Source organism: Tinamus guttatus, unplaced genomic scaffold (genome assembly GCF_059628265.1).
Source record: "Tinamus guttatus ecotype Peru unplaced genomic scaffold, ASM5962826v1 Tinamus_guttatus_pri_ptg000246l, whole genome shotgun sequence".
Classification (NCBI taxonomy): Eukaryota; Metazoa; Chordata; class Aves; order Tinamiformes; family Tinamidae; genus Tinamus; species Tinamus guttatus.
Genome location: NW_028288780.1, coordinates 1,708,194 through 1,728,768, shown reverse-complemented (window position 1 = coordinate 1,728,768; position 20,575 = coordinate 1,708,194). Strand labels below are relative to the sequence as shown.

The window sequence follows — 20,575 nt, the reverse complement described above, 5'->3', positions numbered from 1 at the left end:
ATATGCTATTCAATTTCTGCGTTACATTTCCAGTCTTGGCTAAAAAATTAACATGAATACCAACCTCCAAGAAGCTGATACAGAAACTTTATTGTTTCTAGCTCCTTTGTAGACAGCTGCATTGATTTGCTTTCATGTATGTATATATAGATAAGTTGACAACCTCTATTTCACACTTACAATGCAAGATAGTAAGTGAAGCACAACTGAGCCTACATTTATTTGTACATTGCATCAGCAGCATGAGATTTAATTATTCTGTTGAATGTTATATATATTTGAAGCCTTTCTCCACCTCTTTCCCTACATGCCTATGACACACCACCAGCGCAGCAGCACTTTGATATGTTTATCAAAGCCTGCAGTAGAAGAACACACAAAATCCCAGTTCCTCAGCTCCCACACAGAAAAGAGCAGGGAGAAAAGATTGCAGCACAAGAGGTTTGTGCTTTGAAGTGGTGTTTTATGAACATGGTGGTCACTGAGGTTCTGCCTGGCAGGAAGCAGCTGGAGATGCCAAGAAGCTCCTCTGCTTCTGACGGCACCGAGGGCCAAGCGCAGCTGCGGTGCGAGGTCCTCACGCCTTGTCCTGCCACACGCCTTGTCCTTCCAGCCACCTCAGTGCTGGCGCTCACTGGGAACCCTCGGGCTCCTGTATGAGAGGGACTGGCTGGCAACAAGGGAAGAGCAGCAGCAAGGGCAGGCGCTGCAGGTACAGATGGACACAGCATCCGAGCACCCACTCCCTCATCTCCAGGCTGAGCACAGGGCTCAGATACTCCTGCACACGTGGCTGTTCTGACCCTGTTCAGGAAAACTAGGACAGTCTACATACTTATTCTTTACATTCCTGCACTGCTTCTCAGGAGAAGCAAATCTTCTCCTGGAAGAGAATGAAGCAGGTATTTATTCTGTGGGAGTAAACACAGGTTTTCTGTGTATGCTTTGAAAGGAATAAAGGGCAGCAGTAAACAGAAAAGCTTCAGATTCAATAAGCTTCTTAAAGCAGCTGTGCTGATGCCCCAAGCCAGCAATGTGCTCATTTCAACAGCTGCATGGCATAAATAGAAGCTGCACCCTCCTATCTCTCAGCTAAGTACAGGCCTGTGGGCTTTAACCCCTCCAAAAACCCTACACTGCTCCTGCAGGCAAAAGCAACAGCTCCCTAAATGAAGCACCTCGAGGAGCTTCCACACAAAGCTACATCCACAGGAGACCTGTGCAGCTTCCTCCTGCACACACATGGAGCCCACGGTACTCGCTGGGCTCAGTGAAGGGAATCTGGCCCACTTATCCCGATATGGACAGTGTCCAAAACTAACAGAACACTTAGCACATCTCCTACAGATCCACAAAAATACTTAAGCCAGCTGCAGCTGAGGTTTCCCTGCACTTGTACGCAGAGCTGCTGTAGGGAACCTCCCCATCTCGCATGGCACCACCAGCCCACGAGCCACCAGGGTCCACAGCAGCCCGCGCCGCCCCAGCAGCCTGCACAGCTCCATCCAGCACCTGCAAATGAGGCCCTGCGATGCCCCTCCATGCAAGGGGGCAGCACGGCCCATCGCAGCGCCAGCCCTGCTGCCCCCGGGCACCTTGGTGACACCCTGCAGGGGCAGCGCGGGCAAGGAGCACGTCCACAAACAGCAGAGCGGGATGGCAGCCCTCTGCCCAGCTCGGGCTTAGTGTCCTCCTTGGGGCCTGGCTGCGCACCCAGGAATCCAGGGCTCCAGGTGGAACTGTCACTGCAAGGAGAGTGGAGCTTCCTGAAGAGAAGCAAGTTTCTCCCCACCGCTGCCTTACACAAGCAGTTAACACCAGCTTTGATGGGAAGGGTCTTTGCTTGATTTTCAGAAGCAGCTAAAGCTCTAGCATAAAGGTTGTTTTATACAATCTTGTGCATAAGCCAAAAACACCCCAAATTTACACCTCCTTATTAAAAAGAACATGCAAAATATTTAGGTCACAAAGCATATGTTTTAGAATTGTTTGCTTTCCTGTGATTTAACATAAGAAATGTATCAGTCATAGTGTGAAAAAATAAATTATATTTAGAAAACTAAGGTTAGACTTTGCCATTCATCTCCTATATTTCCCACAAATTCTCTCAAGTTGAGAGATAAAACTCACAGTATATCAGACAGTCTGGGTATTTCTTGGCAAGGTATACAGAGTAAGAACAGATGTTTGCAATGTATATATGTATATAACATGTATAATGTAACAGTGGTTTTCATGAAGGGGCTGCCACATCTCACTGTGGAAGGGAGCTATTTAACACCATGTGCTGCAGCAGACACTGCTGCTGCACACATGAGCAAGGCTGCACTCAAAGAACCAAACATCCTCCATATACAAAATATATGTTTCAGTATGAAGAACTATAGGCAAGAGAAGGGAAAAAATGTATTTTAAGGGGATTTTTTGCTACCTGCTTAATTAGTGATATTTCAGAGTATTTGTGCCTTGAAATGCAAAGTTGAGACATGAACAATGAGTTCCTTTTAATATAGGACACAAGATTCTCATTTTTTCCCCTCACTGCTGAAGATTGATTTATCTCTTGCCTATTTTTTCCCAATTTGAGAAAATCATAGCAAAAATAGATGCTGCAAATATTTCCAGATGCAGCCTCACGATAAGCATCAACAGCTACTTTGGGCATTATGCTGATTCTGTTGCCCCAACACCAGCTAACAGTATGAAAGATGAGGAGTGCATTTTTAGCTGCCTTTACAGTACTGGGCAATTCCCCAGCTAGGCCCAGAGCTGCCTCCACACTAATCCCGCCCAGCTCCAGACAAGCAGGCGTTATCAGGAGCCTCTCCGACTGCCTGGAAGTGCAACCTGCCTGTGGAGCTGCTGAGGCGGGAGCAGCAGGGCCGCAGGAGGCGGCCGTGGCAAGACACAGGCCTCAGCAGGGAGGACAGCTGGTGAGACAGAAACACCACGGATCCCATAACGGGAGAGCCAGCTTTGTACCCCTGTGCCACTGACTCACATCCAGGCCACATAGGCAAGGAAAGCAACTGAGTCCTCAGCAGCTGGCCCATAGCCCTAAAATGGGCTTACAGTTCCAGTGGCCAGTCAGTTTTAATGGACCAAACTGTACCTTCAGTTCCCCAATTTATTTCTGCTCTCCAGAAAACACAGGGAGATGTGACCATCACTTGATGATTCCTTCGTACCATGCACATGCTGCATTAACTGCTACGCTTTAGCTAGCGCTTACTTCAGCCAAAGTAGCTGTAGTTCCCTGATGCACGACTCTGATCAGGAGTCACTCTAGGAAGACTGACAGGGTCTGGGGGTCTCTCCCTCTGCAGCAGACTCACAAGGCACCAAGCCGCAAGGGAGATTTCAGCTACTAAACAACCTCCTGTCAACACGGGGCCAAGGTCCTGATCTCTCCAGCTTTCTTTCCTGACGTATTGCAGTTAGGATCTTTACTAGTTCACAGCTCTCTGGACTATCAGGAAGGGTTTTTCAGTGCCTGGAGTTGAGGCTTCACGAACCTCTCTTTGCTAAACAGCTCCCTTTGCCTTTTCCCCCTCCACATAGCCAAGGATTTGAGGTCACACTTGGTGATCAGAAAGTCTCACCTCATGCCAGCTCTCACTCACTCTCACAGGAGAAGCAGGATAGCTCCATGCTTCAGCTCCAGCTCTTCAGGAAAAGAATGACTGCAAACTCTAGCCCAAGCTGAAAAACAAAACTGGAGTAGCCAGTATCTATTACATGGCTGTCTGGAACTGTGGGGCATTGGACTAGATGCCATTGCTCCTTTTGCTCCATGCTCCTGACACATGAAAGCTTCTAGTATTGCTAGCTGGGCTTGGCCTACATACCAGGCATACAGCATGACTCAGAGTGCTTTTAAATGAGTCTTTATTTTGTATGTTGTTGTAGTAGGCTACACAAGAGAATAAATGGCACAGCTGTGAAAAATTAATGGCAGATCTGTACACACAGCCTTGTGTTGCTGTATCCTGAATGCACAACAAATACACACAGAATCTCTATAGCAGTTTGGAGGGGGGTCATTTTCACTGACCTTGTTAGTCCTGGGCAAACAACAAGGTTAATCATTCCTGCAAACTCAGATTATAGTTTAATTAATCTGCACCTGCTCGCAAGCGCCAAAGCCAGCAAAGATACCACTGTTGAGGTATTAGAAGATAGTTACTGTTACCCTCTCAGGTCATTACCCAGAACTGTAGTCACAGGCCTCTTAGCCACTTTAGAGAGCCTCACATGGCTTAAGTCCTGCATAAGGCTTTAACAGCCTAGGAATTAAGAGAAACCCACCCCAGTCAGCACCTTGAGCCTCCAGAGCAGCAGGGAACACCTAGCACAAGGACTGAGAACTAGGAGGGAATACACAAGACTTATAAAGGTTACTGAAGTTCTGAGTATGCCATGAATGTACAAAGAGATAAATTCTGTGTGAATGCCTGGAAAAATCTCTGAAAGAAACATAAAATAAAGCAAGCTAAAAGTAGTAGAAAATAGGGCAAACCCTGAAGGACATATGTTCCATACCATCTTCTACATAATACAGGAATGTTATTAATATCTGGACATCAGCTACTGACCCAAGGCCCTAATATTCCAAGGGGGTTAGTCACATAATACAAGCTAAACTGTGCTTTCAGAGGCAGAACATGGCAAAAGAGCACCATTTGCTAAAGCGAGTGCTCTCTTATTTCACATTTTGTTAACTCCGCTTCTCAAACATGGGACTGTTCTGCCTCAGGCTGCGGTGCAAATACAAGGTGGATAGATGATTTTGCTCCCCAATTGATACCTTAGTGCAGTATCCCCAGGGAGATGACAAGATCTGCAACAAAAGCAGCAGCATAGCTACAGCTAGGTATGTTTATGGCAAACTCTTCCATTCTTTTTATTAGTATGTTAATTCTCTTTTATGATTCTAGTTATCAAGCAGAAGAAAGTGGTGCAGCCAAATAACACTGCAATTAATGATTAACTATCACTATCAGAGGCCTCATGCTCTAGTACAAAGCAGGAGTACAAAAAAGCAATTAAATATTGCTCAAGTATACTTGCTGTGACAGGCAGTGAGCTCAGCACATCAGCAGCACAGCTTGTCTCAAAACCCCTTAATTTACTGTTATAATAAAGGACAGCTTGGAAAATATTTGGATGGAGAGTCATATAGGCATTTCTGTGGTGTTCTTGACTCATCTGTGGAAAGTATGGAGGAAGTTGAAAAATGTGTTGTACTAGAATAAAACTCAAGATGTTTTGCAACCAAAAGGGTAGTTGAGATGGCTGCAGTGAGAAGCAGAGTTTGCCTCATGCCCTTTCACTGTGAGGTATCACTCAGCTAGGAAGGCATCGAGGGAGTTCAGCACCATACCTGATGCATGCAGAAAGGACACCTGAGAGTCCTTGCCTTTGCAAAGCACAGGGATGCAGGGAGGTTGTTTGCCAGGACTGGAGGTGTATTTTGCAGTAAGAGACATGCAAGTCAGCACATTTAGTGTGCAGAAAGGACAGAAAGGACTATCACATGGCTTTCATCTTCAGCTTGTATAACACAGGCCCATTCTGGATATGAGGACAGAGGGGTCTAGATGACACCCACACAGTGACACTGAGTGACAGCAGGATGCTGGTGATGGCTACAGTATTCAAGAGAAGGCTCAAAAGCTGTGCCAAAGTGGACACCAATAGTGAGACGGGCCAAGGCTCTCATTTGTAGAGAGGAGATAACAGGTTGGAAAGGAAGAGGCAGAAATGCCTATAGGGACTGCAATTACCTGGTGCTTTGCAGGTAAGATTGCTTGCAGCCAAGCAGAAGTGGGATTAAACCCCCCCAATCTCTTCCTGGCAGCATCCCAGACCATGACAGAGACCTTCCAGCAGACCCAGCCGAAGGGCAGGTGGGATGACAGGACAAGAGCAGTGGCACAGCAAGCAAAGGCCGGGTTTCTAAAGGGGAGTGCAAAGCAGCCGAGGGCCTGGCAGGATGGTAACACACTTGTCAGGTCTGCAGGGTCTGGAGCCTTCGGCAGTGCGGAGACAACACTAGCAATGAAAAGTTGGAGCACCTCAGGGCAGGCTGGTAAGAAGGCAATTCAGACAGTGAGGACAGACCACAGGTTCACACTGCAGAGGGGAAGTGGGCAGCAGCTGGAGGAAGCAGCAGAGGGGACATGGGCAGGTGTTTCTCAAGTCTTAGTTCTCATTCACCCTACATTACCAAGCAGCAGCCACTTCACATTATTGGCAGGGCTGAGCTCCGCTTCTCTTTGTAACAGCTGCTGATCCCTCACTGCTTTCTGAAGAGATTCCTATGAATTGTCATCTTCCACTTTGGTTGCAACTTGAGAGCAAAACTTGGAGCTGCAGAAGAAAGTTTCAAATGTCTTGTCCCATTCTACATCTCTATACATGAATATACATTCATAGTTTAACAGTATTTTTTAAAAAATGTGTAATAGAGGTGAAATACCAAGTTATATGAGATCAGACAGAAGCTTTACCAGGCTTTGAAATTCAGTTCTGCATCCCTCTTTTCAGAAAATTTGATTTCTTGAAGCATTTCTGCCAGAAAATGGAATGTTAAGATCTTCAACTCAGTTTTAGCATGCTAGTGGATGTGTGTTAATATGCATGAAATATGAAAATGGACGAATAGGACTGCTTTGCAAAAAAAAGGGCACAAGCACACGCATCCCCTATTAGCAACTAATAACCGAGCCAAAGTCGCATCCGTGCTCACGATTCCCCGATCAGATCCCGGTTCTCCGGGAGTTTCGCGCCGCACGGGGCCGCCCGGCGCTTTCCCGCCCTTCCCGCGGGCCGCTCCGCACGGGCGCTCCTGGCGCGCCCCCTGCCGGGCGCCAGCCCACGCGGCTGAGGTAAAGGCGGAGCGGCCGCTCCGGCCCGCGCCCTGCTCCAAGGCGGGGAGCCACGCGGGAGCGACACCCACGGGCTCGCAGCCCTGCTCCAAGGAGGGGGAGCCACGCGGGAGCGACACCCACGGGCTCGCAGCCCTGCTCCAAGGAGGGGATGCAGCATGCAGCTCCAGCACAGCCCAAAAACACTGAGTAGCATCAAATAAATCAGCCCCCTCACATGGTATTAGATAGATAGCTCTACACAAAGAAACCCAAAATGTTTCACCGGGAGTTATGCATGGGTGCAGAGAAAAAAAATAGGAAAAAAGTTCCATCAGGATTACAATTTTATAACTGGCTAAAAATTGCTGTCCAAGACAAGCTTACTGCAGTATCCTGGTTCATACTGCTACCCTCAGCTGAGATCAGGAGCAGATGCACTAGGTCTCCCCATGCCTTCTGTAAGCAGGAATAAGGCCCAAGAGCCAAGCCCAGCCTGCAGGAGAGCATCTGAGGCAGCAGGGAAGCTCCACTCAGCCCCTTCTCCGGCCACTCAATCTGTTTACTAGCAACAGACGCTTACAACTTTCCAGGACTGCTGCCAGCTCCAAGTCACATCTGTGCTATACTCAGTGGGTATCCAGACAAGAAGTGAGGCTAGAGTGGAATAAGAGGAAAGGGGCAGACTACTGCTCATCTGCTTGAAACAAATATTTATTTCAATGAGGTTCATGGTGAGAGTTCCTGGAGTACATTTCCAATATATTTAGTCTTAGCTTTGCATGCATCTCCCAGGTTCCTGAGGCCAAACTGTTCTGGAGTAAGTGATGTAACTGTCCTCTACATTTTCAGTCCCACTTTTTACCTCTTATTCTCTAGTCATCTGTCATTTTTTGGCTTTGCTGAGCCACCCACTGGCATTCAGGTCTTTCCCTTGACTCATGATAATTGGTTAGCAATCTATCAGTACTCTTACTTAAATTAATTCAAGTCAGCATTATATAGCACTCACTGATTCTAAGCTTCATCTGTCATTAGAAAGAGCTGAAGTCTGAAATCTCAGAATGATTGAGGTTGGAATGGACCTTTGCAGATTATCTCATGGGCACCTAGAGCACACTGCACTCCGAGTTTCTCATCATTACACTTAACCTCAAAAACAGTCCCTGCATATGGTGCAATTTAACAGTCTTCAAAGTACCTCATAATTAACATTTTTGTGCTAAAGTCCACCTAAAACCTTTTTCATTGCTGTTTTAACCTAGATATTAGCCAAGAAGATCCTTTAATTCTTAACATAACCTGTTGCCATCACTGCTTAAAAGCTCATAAGTAATCATAAGCAAAGAATGTCCTTTATCGCTGTTTTGTTACAATACTTCCACATTTCAGCATTTGAACTTAAACTATAATTTAACCACTGTATATCTTGGCTGAAATTAAGTCTTGCAGCTCTCTGAACCTTTACATCGTACTGTATTTTTTAAAATGAGGAAGACACATCTAGCCTTCCAGAACTACAAAATAGTAAAAATAGTTTTGATGATTAGCAAATCAATTTTTTTATTTGTTGTGGGATGTTCCAATAGAGATTCCATATCTTGGGTCACAGAGGTAGCAAACAGTAAGAGCTGAGAACTTTGATACCTTACACTACACAAGCATTCTTCCACCAAGGCAAAGGGAAAATCCTCTCCAGTTAAATAAAAACACATTCCTTTAAGCAAGCAGAAAGTATTCCTATTCCAGATGTGCTTCTGTTTTGACACCTGTTGGATGCAGTGCATTTCACTTCCATATGCATTACCTGATGCCCAAGGGAACAGAAAGGTACCTTCTAAAGGTCATGTCCCTGGAGATCTCCACCATCCCTCTGTGTAAATAAGACCAGAGTCTCAAATTAAGAGCTGGCAGCCCAGTGCTCAGCAAGCAGTAATACCTCCCGGAGTTCCAAGTTTAACAGCTGCACATTTCCTACTTCCAAGGCTGGATTTTACACCAGCCACCCAGTCCGCTGCACTGGGGTGGTAAGCCCCTCTCCTGCTGGCGGTGCTGACACTGTCAAGTGGATTCTTATCCCAATGAGCTGATTTTACAGCAGCCTTGGGGCAATGCAAGCTACACTGAACAGGCTGGCAAGCAACTTGTTAGAGTTGTGACATGCAAGCAACAAGAGCCTGCTAAAAAGTCTGACTGGTACTGAAATGAATAATCACCACCAGGAAAGCTTTGAACACAGCTTAATTTACACTTGCAGCTCAGGCTATAGTTGCTTTATAGGAAAGCCCAGCAGTCCTATTAGGTATGCTCACTTAAAAGCAATTTAAAATGTGTTAGCTATCATAACAGTAAATAAGCAATGAATTTCAGGTTTACAGTACCAGAAGATAAGTGTGCCTATAGAATCATAGAATGCTTAGGGTTGGAAGGGACCTCTAGAGATCATCTAGTCCAACCCCCCTGCATACGCAGGGACACCTAGAGCACGTGGCACAGGACTGCGTCCAAGCGGGTTTGGAAGATCTCCAGAGAAGGAGACTCCACAACCTCTCTGGGCAGCCTGTTCCAGTGCTAAATAGCGCTCCATGTGCTCATCACCACTTTGGGGCGCTGAGATGCTGCGTGCACCAGCCACCCACCTCTGCCCCCATGGGCTCCTGCTGAACAGACACGCTGAGACCGCATTTGCCAAAGGTCATTCAGGGACACAGAGGAACTAACCAGTATTTCTGAAGTTCCAAGTTCAGCCATAAGTAGGAAAGTCTAACCTATACCAGAGGAGACAAGCTTAAGTTACAGCCTTGAGCTATTCCAGCTTAACAAGGCAGTGAAATCTTATCAAGATCAATCTCCTTTTTTGCCCTATTTAGCTAGGCTCATGACCTTTAAGACTAGATTTTCTAACACCAAAAGCACCAGTAAAATACATTACTTGGCCAGTTCTGTATACCTGCAACCTACAAGTCTCACAATGCAACCCTTAATGCCTAGAGCAGGAGATCCCTTACAGAACTTTAATTTCTACATATATTTCTGCAAATGAAGAAACCAGCATCAGCGATCTTGCCCTGCCACTTTTCTGCTTCTCACCCATTCAGTGTGAGAAGGAAGGCAAACAAAAGGGAATGGGAAGAGAGATATATATATATGGAAAAAAAAAGCACCCGTTTAGCAGGGAAGCATGGGGCTAAGAATACCCTTCTTTTTAACTCTCATCTGTTTCTCCTTCATCACTTAGTTCCCTTCCAAGCACCACTCATTTTCTGCTTCATTCTGAGCACTGGCAAACCTAATCATTCCTAAATAAAACATGCAGCCCTCAGAATTACTTGACTGATTTAAAGATCATAGTCTCTTGAAAATAAACACCCCTGTGGTGTTCCTGCAGGTTTGCTTTTCCACACAGAGCATATGCCCACAAGGAGCTTTGCATAGCTGCCTTGGCCTAGTTACTAGTGCCAGGAAGGAGTTTTCTTTCCTCTAATACATTTAATGTATAAGCTGTTATCCAAAGCATAGCCTTCTAGGGAATCTTGCATTTCAACTTGGACATTAAGAGATGAGGACCAATATTTGGTCCTTTTCTTTCTAATTTTAAGTTATTATGACTTGCTCAGGTCACATTTCAGCCATATAAGCATTTTCTTTACACAGAAGCTGTAAATAAAACTCATGAGAATTAAGCAATAAGCCAGCATTTACAACACTTCTGGCTTTCTTTCAGACATGAGCTTATTTCAATTGATATTTAGCCCAGAGGTGTGTCAAACACCCCGGGCATTTGGGTGTTGCCCAGTACTTCAAAGAGCCATTCTGCTCTTGGCAGTCTCCTCTCTATCCTGAGCCCTGTGACACAGATGGAAACAAGGAGGTTAACCTGGATGAGCGGATCAGCTGTTGGGTAGATGGCTCAGAAACCTGGCACGAGGATTTTAGATGTAAGCAGCAAATCCCTAAAGCATTCTGTTAGCATGGGAATCAAATAACCCCTGCTGCGAATCCTGGGTCAACTAAGCACACACTGCAGCTCAGTCCACACTGCAGAGCCACTAGATATTGATAATCTTTAACAAGAAGGCTATAAAGTTACTCAGATCATGACCACAAGTTACAATTAACACGAAGAGCCATCTAAAAGAAATCCCATAAGATAGCCATTTTAAGTGCCAGCAACAAAAAAAGAAAAAAAGTGATTTAATAACCATAAAACAAATCCATTAAGAACACTGAATAACACCCTTAAATAATTAAAACCCTTGTGAAAAAAGATAAGAGGCTACATGGCTGATAGATTAGACAAGTTACCACTGCAAGGCTGTAATGAAGCCTGAATCTATTTTGCAAGTCAGTTGAGAAAAAAAGTTTAAATGTGAGCAGAAGTGCTGGTTTTTTTTTTCTATGTTAAAAATATATATATTCTTTATTTCAACTAGCTCTGCATTTGCAGCAGATTATCTTTAAAAGGCTTTAAAATAGAGCTGCAATTGTCAGGCTTGAGAGGTATTACAGAATGTGGAACCACGCAAAGGGATTAACTCCTAATATCATCCAGCTGAACAGCATGAGCTCATCTAGGCTTAACCTTCTGAATTCATTCCATTTGCTGGACCCAAACTAAAATAATAAATCACAGCTAAGTGAGCAATTTGTATTTTAAATATTGAAAAGGAGGATGATTTCTCTTGTGTGTCCAAGAAACCACTTATTTTTCCTGAGAAGGGCCTATATTTCCATGTATTGCTGCTATGGTCCCCTTAGTGACCCATTATGGGGCCCATTAGAAAAATAATTCATAAGATCACCTGACAACACATCCTTTTGGGTGCACAAGTTGTCTGTGAGCCCTCTAGTTCTCTCTACTTCTTTAAAGTCTAGAGATGAGGAGCCTCGGGTTGGCAGTGCTGTTTGCTGGAAGGTGCGATTGCCAGGTGGCACATGGGGCCCCGTATGACCTGGAGCACTGGTCTCCACTTCCTTGCCTGGTGCAGCAGAACTGAAGCTCAGAAAGTGTTTGCAGGGTATGGTGGGGTAGAGAACCATCTCCCTCTCCTTGCTCATTTCTTCTATCACAGTGGCAGTAAAACTACTCAGAGCACAATAGTGACAGGCACAGTCCAACACTGAGCAAGGTGATCAGAAGGATGAGATGCACTGGAGGTGGCAGGGACACTAACATAGGCACAGAACCCAGGTGGTCTGGATGGGACTGTACAGGCTCAGCAGCTCTGCCTGCCTCTGCTCACATTCAGATGCAAGGAAGCCCCCTTGCTTTGGAAGAGCATTGAGAGCCTCTTCAGACCTCCCTTTCCAAACATCCCCAGCACATTTAGAGACCTGCCCAGCCAGGAGGGCAGATCAGGAAAGCTACAGTCAGAGCAGCTACAGGGCAGTCACCATTTCCAGCCCCTCTTAGCTCATCTGCACTGAAGGGCTGTAGCAGGGCTTCCATTTTTTGTCTAGTTATCCAAAACATCTGATTTCTCCTCACTCTAACACAGGTCATAACTTACTTTGGCATCTTTCACACGTCCTCCCTGCACTTATCTTTCAAAAGAAAGCTCTCACAGTAGCATCCCATGTCCAACAGACTCGGCCTGAGCCCTCCAGGACTAACACACACGCAAAGCGATAACAACTCAAGCTAAAGCCTGAGCTAAAGCATTTGTCTGAGTTACTGCAGGGCAATTAAAACCAAAAGAAAGGGAAGTGTCTCAGCACAGTAGAAGAGACATTGCGTTTTGGAAGCAGGGTTCCCACTTGCAGCACTGCAAGCAGGGCCTGGGCAGTGGCATGGGGTGCCAAGAGGCCAGGCCACAAGAACGCTGCATCCCACGGGAGCAGGGACAGCACACGGCTCTGCCCAGCCTCTGCTGTCCTTCCCACGCCACACTCACCACAGGCTTTGGGAGGCTTCTCCCAGAGAGTTCTCCTGGCACTGCAAGTCACACTGGATTAGCAAAAACTATGTAGTTATCAACCTAACTGGATTTGGGACAAATCAAATAAGCCACACTAGTTCTCATGAAGAATCAACATATAAACCCCTTTGAAATTAATAGCCATCCCACAACATTTGAATTGTAGCCAATATTCATGTGCACAACTATGACATTCATTTTTTTGAAGAGTCTTTTCTAGGAAAAATTCAGATGCAAGCATACAGAAGAATTTCTGGTGAGGTCTGAGCAAGCCTGAAGGGAAAAAGGGAAGAAAGGAGCTTAGCTGAAGAGTCTGTTCCATATTCAAAGCTACTACTATACTCAAGTCAATATCTGGCAGCATTTCTTCCCTTCCAGGTAAGAAGGGACAACTTCACACACATTTCCCCTTCAATAAAATTTCAAAGGGAACCATTAGAGATGGCACCTACCTTTACTCCAGAGCCAAGACTCTCACCCTTCCCTCCCCATTACAGAGGTGGGACCCAAACCAAGAAACACACACTTAAACTAGAGCAATTCAGGAACAAAATTCCTCAAAATAGAAGCTAAGACAGATCTCTTGGACACTTATTGAGTAATTCAGACTGCCTTGCAGGATCTGTTTACTGAGTTTGTGTACAGTTGTTGCAAAATCAACTTCCTTCCCCAGAGAGTCATAAGCACCGAACTTATTTCTCCTGTTGGCCTCTGCCCCCGTGTGGGACTCCTGCCTGCTTGACTGGTCTTGACTACTGATCCCCCTGGAAACAGTGTGTAAGTGTCTGAGGGCAGATGTCAGCTCCACATTTTCTAGCAAAGTGCTCACTGAGGTCATCGCCCCAGGCAGCTTCTCTTCTGCCTGTTACTTGTGTCCTTTGCTGCCTAGTGGGTCCCTAGCTTGTTCCACATGCTTGCAGGTAGACACGTTTTCCATGTCTCGGAGCTTGTAAACATCCCCAGCACAGCTGCAGTAGTGACGATGGAACTAAATGTTTGATTTTTGTTTTCTTGCCTTCTCTAAAGAACTGCTAACTCCTCTGTTTTCCCTCAGCTGTCAAACTGAGTAACCTGCCAGAGAGCACAACCAGCAATGAGAAGCTGTCACTTCCACAGAAGTGCCATCCATTTCCTCCTTGCTGCACAAAGGACTTCCACCCTCCTGGGGAAAGCAGCACCATAAGCTCTCTTTTCAAGAAGCAGCACCTCATCTGCAGTGTTGAGGGCTCTTACACTAGTTGATCAACCCCAGAGTGTCAGTGCTCAAGAGACAGAAGCGACACAGTTCCAGTGATCACCTACATTTGCGGGTTGCCACAATTTTGAAGAGCCAGGTCCATGTATTTAATGCTAGCTCTACATTTAGACTTCATTAACAAAATGGCATTGCATTCCAGGGCTTCCATTTGGAAAAACCTCAGCATTCAACAGTAAGGAGACCTTCTCAAGTAGCACTTTGAGCAGTGTCAGGGTCAGCTGTTCCCCGAAGGACAGAGGACTGAGCACAACAGCACAGCCAGCAGAGCAAGGGCCCCATCCCAGAGTACCTGAGCAAGGCCAGCAGGCAGCCTGGAGGAAGCAGCCAGGTTCCATCAAGAGCCCAGAGCAGCAGGCAAGATCATGGTGATAAGGCAGGTCCACAGCCAAGTCAGGTCCAGCAAGAATAACCAGGGTCAGACACAGCCCAGGGGCCTCCTGGGAGGCCCTCAATGACAAGGCAGCTCAGAGACCACACTGGGAAGTCAGGCTACAGGGCCCAAGGCCAGGCAGGAGCACGGCCATGCTGAGATGGAAAGCAGCAGCCCCAGAGCACCTCTCAGGCTAGGCCTACAGGCCCAGGGCTGAGCTTAAATAGAGCTCCTGGGGCCAAGGGCTGGGCACTGTGTGAGGCCCAGCTGTGGCTGCTCAGGGCGGTTGGGCCCTCTTAGTGCTCCCAGGGCCCTTGCAGCTGGTGTCGTGAAGATGGGCAGCCCAAGGCCTGCTGTGTTGTGCCAGGCTGTCCCGTTTGTACCAGCCCTTGGTGAGCGGGTTCTGGTGGGGACTAGCCAGCAGCTCTCTGACAAGGGCTTAACTAAAGACTGAGTAACTCTTAATTAAAGAAAAATTCACCACCAAAAGGCAAATCAAATAATCACCTCATTATCCTTGGGGAGCAGGGTGGGCTCAGCCACAGATCATGCTTGAGGCTTTCTATGGCCAGCAGCCCTGGATGATCCTAGATCATGGATGTGCAGTGGGTAACTAGAAACAGTCCGTGTTTACCCCGAAACCAAGGCAGGTAACTCTATTTCTCATGACCCAAAGAGTAATAAGGACAACTAACCAGAGACTTGTCAGCATTATAATCTGTAGTACAGTGGGCACAATAGTAAATCTGGTGCTATTTTATAGAAACTGTGCTCATATTGCTTAGAGTTTTCCTTTGCGCATTTCCTCTTTGGATTTTTTTTTTTAATTAAAAAAAACTCACTTTTGTATTTTATCCTGATTGTAATTGGTAGAGTCCAGCTCAACCATGACTGTGGTCACCACCTGAGTTCATCACAAGGCTTCCCCATGGCAGAGATCCAGGCCAAGAACCAGTTTCTTTACAAAAGGTGTCAGTCTGGATTTCCACTGGAAAGCCAAATACACTACCCAGAGCCTTTGTGTGTCTTTGTATATTAGAGACTGTCCTGGCTTGAGCTCCCTGGTTTGAGAGAGAGGGAATACTGAAATCCACCAAGCTGCGCGGAACACCAACCTGTCCTTACCTCCTGGTGTGGTGCAATTATTCTCTACGCTAAAAACTGAGTGAATGTTGTGCAAGTTAGTGACTGGAGCCCTGCAGATAGACATCCTGTGTTCACCACAGAGCCACAGCAAGTAGAGACAAGACAAATGCAGTGCCAACAGATGCACCAGCGACAATTCTCTCACGCCGTCATGAAGAAACTGCTGTGCAGAGCAGTTTCATTTCACACAAAGTAAAAGCAGTAGGTTGCTCAGGTTTTAGTCACTCAATGCAATGAGACTGCATGGTCTCAGTAGTGTAAAATGCTTTTAAAACTATTTGAAATGTTTATACAAGCTGACCTTTTTCAGATCTCTCAGGGGTAAGATATCCATCCAGTTCACAACCACCTTCTCTATTTTCCATTCCTGTTGTGGCGGCAGGTTCTACACAACCTTTCACTGGGCTAGTGAAGTGTTTATTTATTTCATCAAAAGTACCAAAAAGTGATTTATATAGAGAATTATATAAGAAAGGGGACACACACAGAGAGAGGAGAGAGATATCTTCCACTTGGAGAATGGGACTTGCACCATTTCACAGAGAACAGTCATAACTCTCAGTCATATTTGTAGAATCCAAAAACAACCCAAAGTTGAAATGTTCCATACTCCATTATCAGAAATCATGCAAGTGAGATTGCCCTGTAATTTAACCACTCACACAGTGGCATATTGCCTCTGTCTTGACTACTTTGGGTATTTTGAAAAGTGCTATTGACTCTTCAGAATAACGCTAAACTGCTGTAGACCTTGCAGATCAATACTTGCACATGTGTATTTACACTTCACTCAGCTTGCATTCTTTTACAAAGATTATTTTGTCATAGTTCTTTGCATTATTATAAAACAATATGGAGTGGTGTTAAGAAATCCAGCCATTATGGCCAGTTATTACAACTACAGAAAAGCACATACGTGACTGTCTAAATCTCCATCTATAACCAAAACTTCTCAGAGTGCCATCACTTTGTGCTCAGCTAAACGATCGCCTTTCAGCTGCTCCCTGGGAGCACTATGGCACTAGAAAGCACTCAGTATTTGCACAATTGTGCTGTTCATTTCCGAATCAAATGGAAGAGGGGAAAGGGCTGTCACTGACAAAGCGCACACGGCACGAGGTGATCTTACTCCTAAAGCAAAACAGTGCAAGGTGACCTAGGGATGGGAGAATGAATGCAGCCCTGGGAATCTGACTTCCCTCTGCCTTGAATTTTGGGGGATCATTTATACCTTCCAAATGGTGATGCAAACTGGTGTAAAAGTGATACGTTGTCAGTGCAGAATGGACCTGATCATAGTATCTGTTTACTGTTATAGTGCTTTAAGTACATGTTAAATCTAAAGACAGTCTTCAAAGTGAAATACTGAATTTTGCATATGCTGACTCAAAATCACCATATTCAAACCCACCAGACTCGAGCCCCTCTCTCCAAAAAGACTTGCTCTTGCTTCGTGTCAGGGTGTGTTACATTTGGGACTTTTATGTGAGTCTTCACATAGTGAATTCTTCATTAATTGGCTATGTGCCTTAAGGTCCCCTAATGTGTGCTGCAGACAACTATGTACATTACAATACGACTAAGGAGCTGATAGACCATCTCTCCCAGGTGCCAGTAGCCCATTGCCTGCAGACAGAAATGCAGGTGACTTCACCACACAGGAGTCATCGTGCAGCTTTCTTAGATGTGCCTGGCGGCAAACCTTCCTGGGGCAGCACAGCTTGGCAAACCGCAGTCTAAATCACGCCTTCTTTACGTGCGTCTCAGAAACGGGGATTTTAATATATGGAAAACATATAAGCTGAGTCAGATATGCTATGAATATTGTAACTTATGCTTTTATGTTGCTTTGAAATAGAGTTCTGTTGCCATTACTATCATTTCCAGATGGCTATTTTGTTGTTTTTCATTTCAGTCACCTATAATAGTTTGCATTTTTGCCAGGATTTACAAACACTTCTCAAACTTTCTTTAATCTTCCTGACATTGGGTGTAATAAAAAGGCAAAAGTATCATATTATCCCATTAAATAGACAGGGCAGACCAGAGACACTCACCTGCCCAGAGTCATAGGCTGAGTTAATAGTAGAGAGAAAATCAGAAATGCTAAGAAAACTGGAAACTCCACTACCGGACTAATTTTCTTCACAGGATAATGTCATCTTCCCAACTTGCGTTGTTGGGAATCACGGCCGGGACTGACTGAGGCCTTGCGTGAGGTGTTGGGACCACCCAAATCATGCTCAAGTCAATGGAGAGTCTCCCAGTGAGGGGTCTGGATCAGATTATCAGTAACATGAAAGTAACTGGGGAGGGAACACATAGAGAGAATAGGAAACTGAAAGAGTAAGAGATGGGGCTCAAGAAAAATATAAAAAACAGTGTCAGATATGACTTCTCCTCCTCTGTTTTGACCAGCTAACACAGCTAGGATTACACCACTCCAGTTTTCATATCCAGAAGAAAGAAAAGCCTGGGGAAAACAGACTTTCTCTCTTTTTTTTTTAAGCAAAAAAATATCATCACCAACAAAATGCAGAACAGATTTAATTGGAACTTTTAAATTAGATCTAGGCCTTACAGGAAGACTTTATAAGCATGACGAGCTTGAAGCCTTTCTATCTGCATACTTAAATGCTGTGAGCCTCAACAGCGGCACTTCCTGCACTAGTATTTGGTCTACACCGACCAAAAGAACCTGGTAGGAAATGACCCCTGGATCCACAGCTTGCCCAAAGCGGGTGACGTTACAGACAGTCCTTCCAGGAGGAAGAGGAGTTTTATCTGCTGCCGTCAAAGACAGTTCTGAGCACATCCTGCCAACCTCATTCAACATGCAGCCTACCGGAGAAGGAAAGAGTAGTTTCTGCCACTCACTCCTACCACCTTCCCCTCTTTCCACGTGCACTGTCAAGCTGGAAGGAGAGCGCACGTGAGCAGAGCTCAAGCCCTCCCAAACTGCAGCAGCACACAGGCATTAGCCGGCCAGGTGGTCAAGGAGGTAACACTCTGGGCTGCTCTTTGCCATCAAGAACCTCTTTGTGGAAAGGTTTACAGCAGGGAATAGCAATCACATCCCTCCCCGAGCATGAATGTAATCTGCACCTGAGCTCTCTTTGCACAACTTTTAGGCACTTCTGGCCAAGAAGAACAAAGCAGCTCCCCCAGGGCCCAGTTCAGCCCTTGTGAAAATGCTCAGCCCGCCTCCCCAATACAGGCCTGCATGGAGCAACATGATGCTGTGAGCGGCCGATTGGGATGCCCCGGCACCCGGCCTTGGCACCTCTCCACTGTGCTGCAGTGCGTGGCGTGGATGTCTGTCCCTCAGGCTTTATAAATACCGAAGGCAGCCGCAGTCTCAGACCTTGCTGTGGGAGCTGCCAACACTGAAAAGAGCTTTTTGAGAAGTGGAAAATTTTGCAGAAGTCTCTTATGTCCAAAGTGAATAGGTAGCCGCTCTCAAAGCAGCTTGGAGAGGTGGTCACACATATTTCATTTTAGTAAGTGGAGAATATAAGGCCAGACTGCCAAATTTGTCAGCCTCATTGGTGCATTAAGTAAATATGGACAGAAGATGAGATTGTTCTGGGTTCCTATCTCTAAGACAAGGGGCTTGCCTCTTGTTAAGATGTGTTGTTTCTGGTATTATTCATTTGTATTAGATTTTTTAATCTGTGCAGTTACATTCTTAGGACCTTTCTAAGCCAGAATAAGTTTTCTGAGCCCAGGGTTCAACTTCATAATTGCCTACCCCTACATGTGATTTCACCAGCATGAGATATTCAGGAGTATGCGCTTGCAGTTTGGGGCCCTCAAGCATTTTTGCTCTTGTTATGAAGGAAGGGAAAAAGAGTTTGATGTATAAAGGTGTGAAATTTGTATTAAAAAAAAAAAAAGGCTTTGAAAAGACTTAGTGGCTTATTCATAGCTGCACAATGGAGCTAACTTGATCATCCGCTCTGAAGTTTGGAGAGCTCACGTGTGGGCTTATGAAACCCAGGAATAGAGCCAACTTGGCCCAAGCAGCGTCTCATTTGTCTCACCCATTTAGACTGCTGACTTTCCTCAGCCAGCTGTTAGATTTCACATCATTATAGGAGTGCAACGTGCACTCTCCAGTTTGGCTTTCTTCTATGGCTAGATCAGATTGGCATGTTGGAATATGAAGGTGAATTTTATTTCCTTGGGGTCTTGGAGTCAAAATATGATGGCAGGGAGATATTACTCATTTGAACACATTTTTTTCTCAAAATCTGCTTTGTATTTTCTGAATAGAGGAAAACCCACTTTTACTTCCCCACCCTTCTCCCCAAATTTGTTTTTAGCATCTTTGCCTCAGCCAAGATGTTTTGTCAGATTTTACTTCACTCCCTCAGATACATGTCAGGCATACAATGCAGTGAAAAAGCATTTTAATCAATTAATTGCAATCCCCTGCTGACAGCAGTACAATCATTCAGCTACTGTGATCAAGGCGCTCATCAGGAGCGATTACGAAGAGACTAATTCCTTTAGGGATTGATTGTCGCTTTCCTGACGATCCTGCTGGGACCAGGTTTGTTCTGAAAAGTATTCTCTCCAAGTAGACATTTATCAGCATTTGCTCTCCCAGCAGTTGCTTGTCCCTTGTTAAAAGCTCCCCTTCCATGATTCTTTCCCCTTTCCCCTGTGAAAAGGAGATTTATTAGTGTAAATCAGAAATATAAAACTGAGTCACCGTCTGTCAGGCAATTCATCCCAGGAGCCAGGTGAGGGGGGAAGAGATTTTCATTCTTTGCCCTATGTAGTGCCAGGCTGTGGCAGCTAATAAAGGCAAATGGTATGTTTACGTATGTTGCTCCAGCCAAAAAAACATCTGCAAACCTGCATTGTAAAAACGGAAATGGAAAAGGAGCTTCCCGCACGCGCTGCAGCCCAACCTTTGGAAGTGCTGACCTGGCACTAAGATGGTGGCTGCTCCGGCTCCCTCCACCGCCTGACTTGTTCTCTCTCTATTCAGCACCTCATTCCCTGT

At 45.5% G+C, this 20,575-nt stretch overlaps 1 protein-coding gene across 1 annotated transcript in view; it reads left to right on the top strand.

The window, feature by feature from the left end:
- Nucleotides 1–471: 471 nt before the first annotated feature.
- Nucleotides 472–20,575, top strand: part of LOC104565450 (protein NDNF) — a 35,584-nt gene continuing 15,480 nt past the window's right edge. Inside the window, exon 1 of the mRNA XM_088526472.1 lies at nucleotides 472–654. Within this exon, the coding sequence (XP_088382598.1) occupies nucleotides 472–654 (183 nt within the window). The remainder of the gene's footprint in view (nucleotides 655–20,575) is intronic.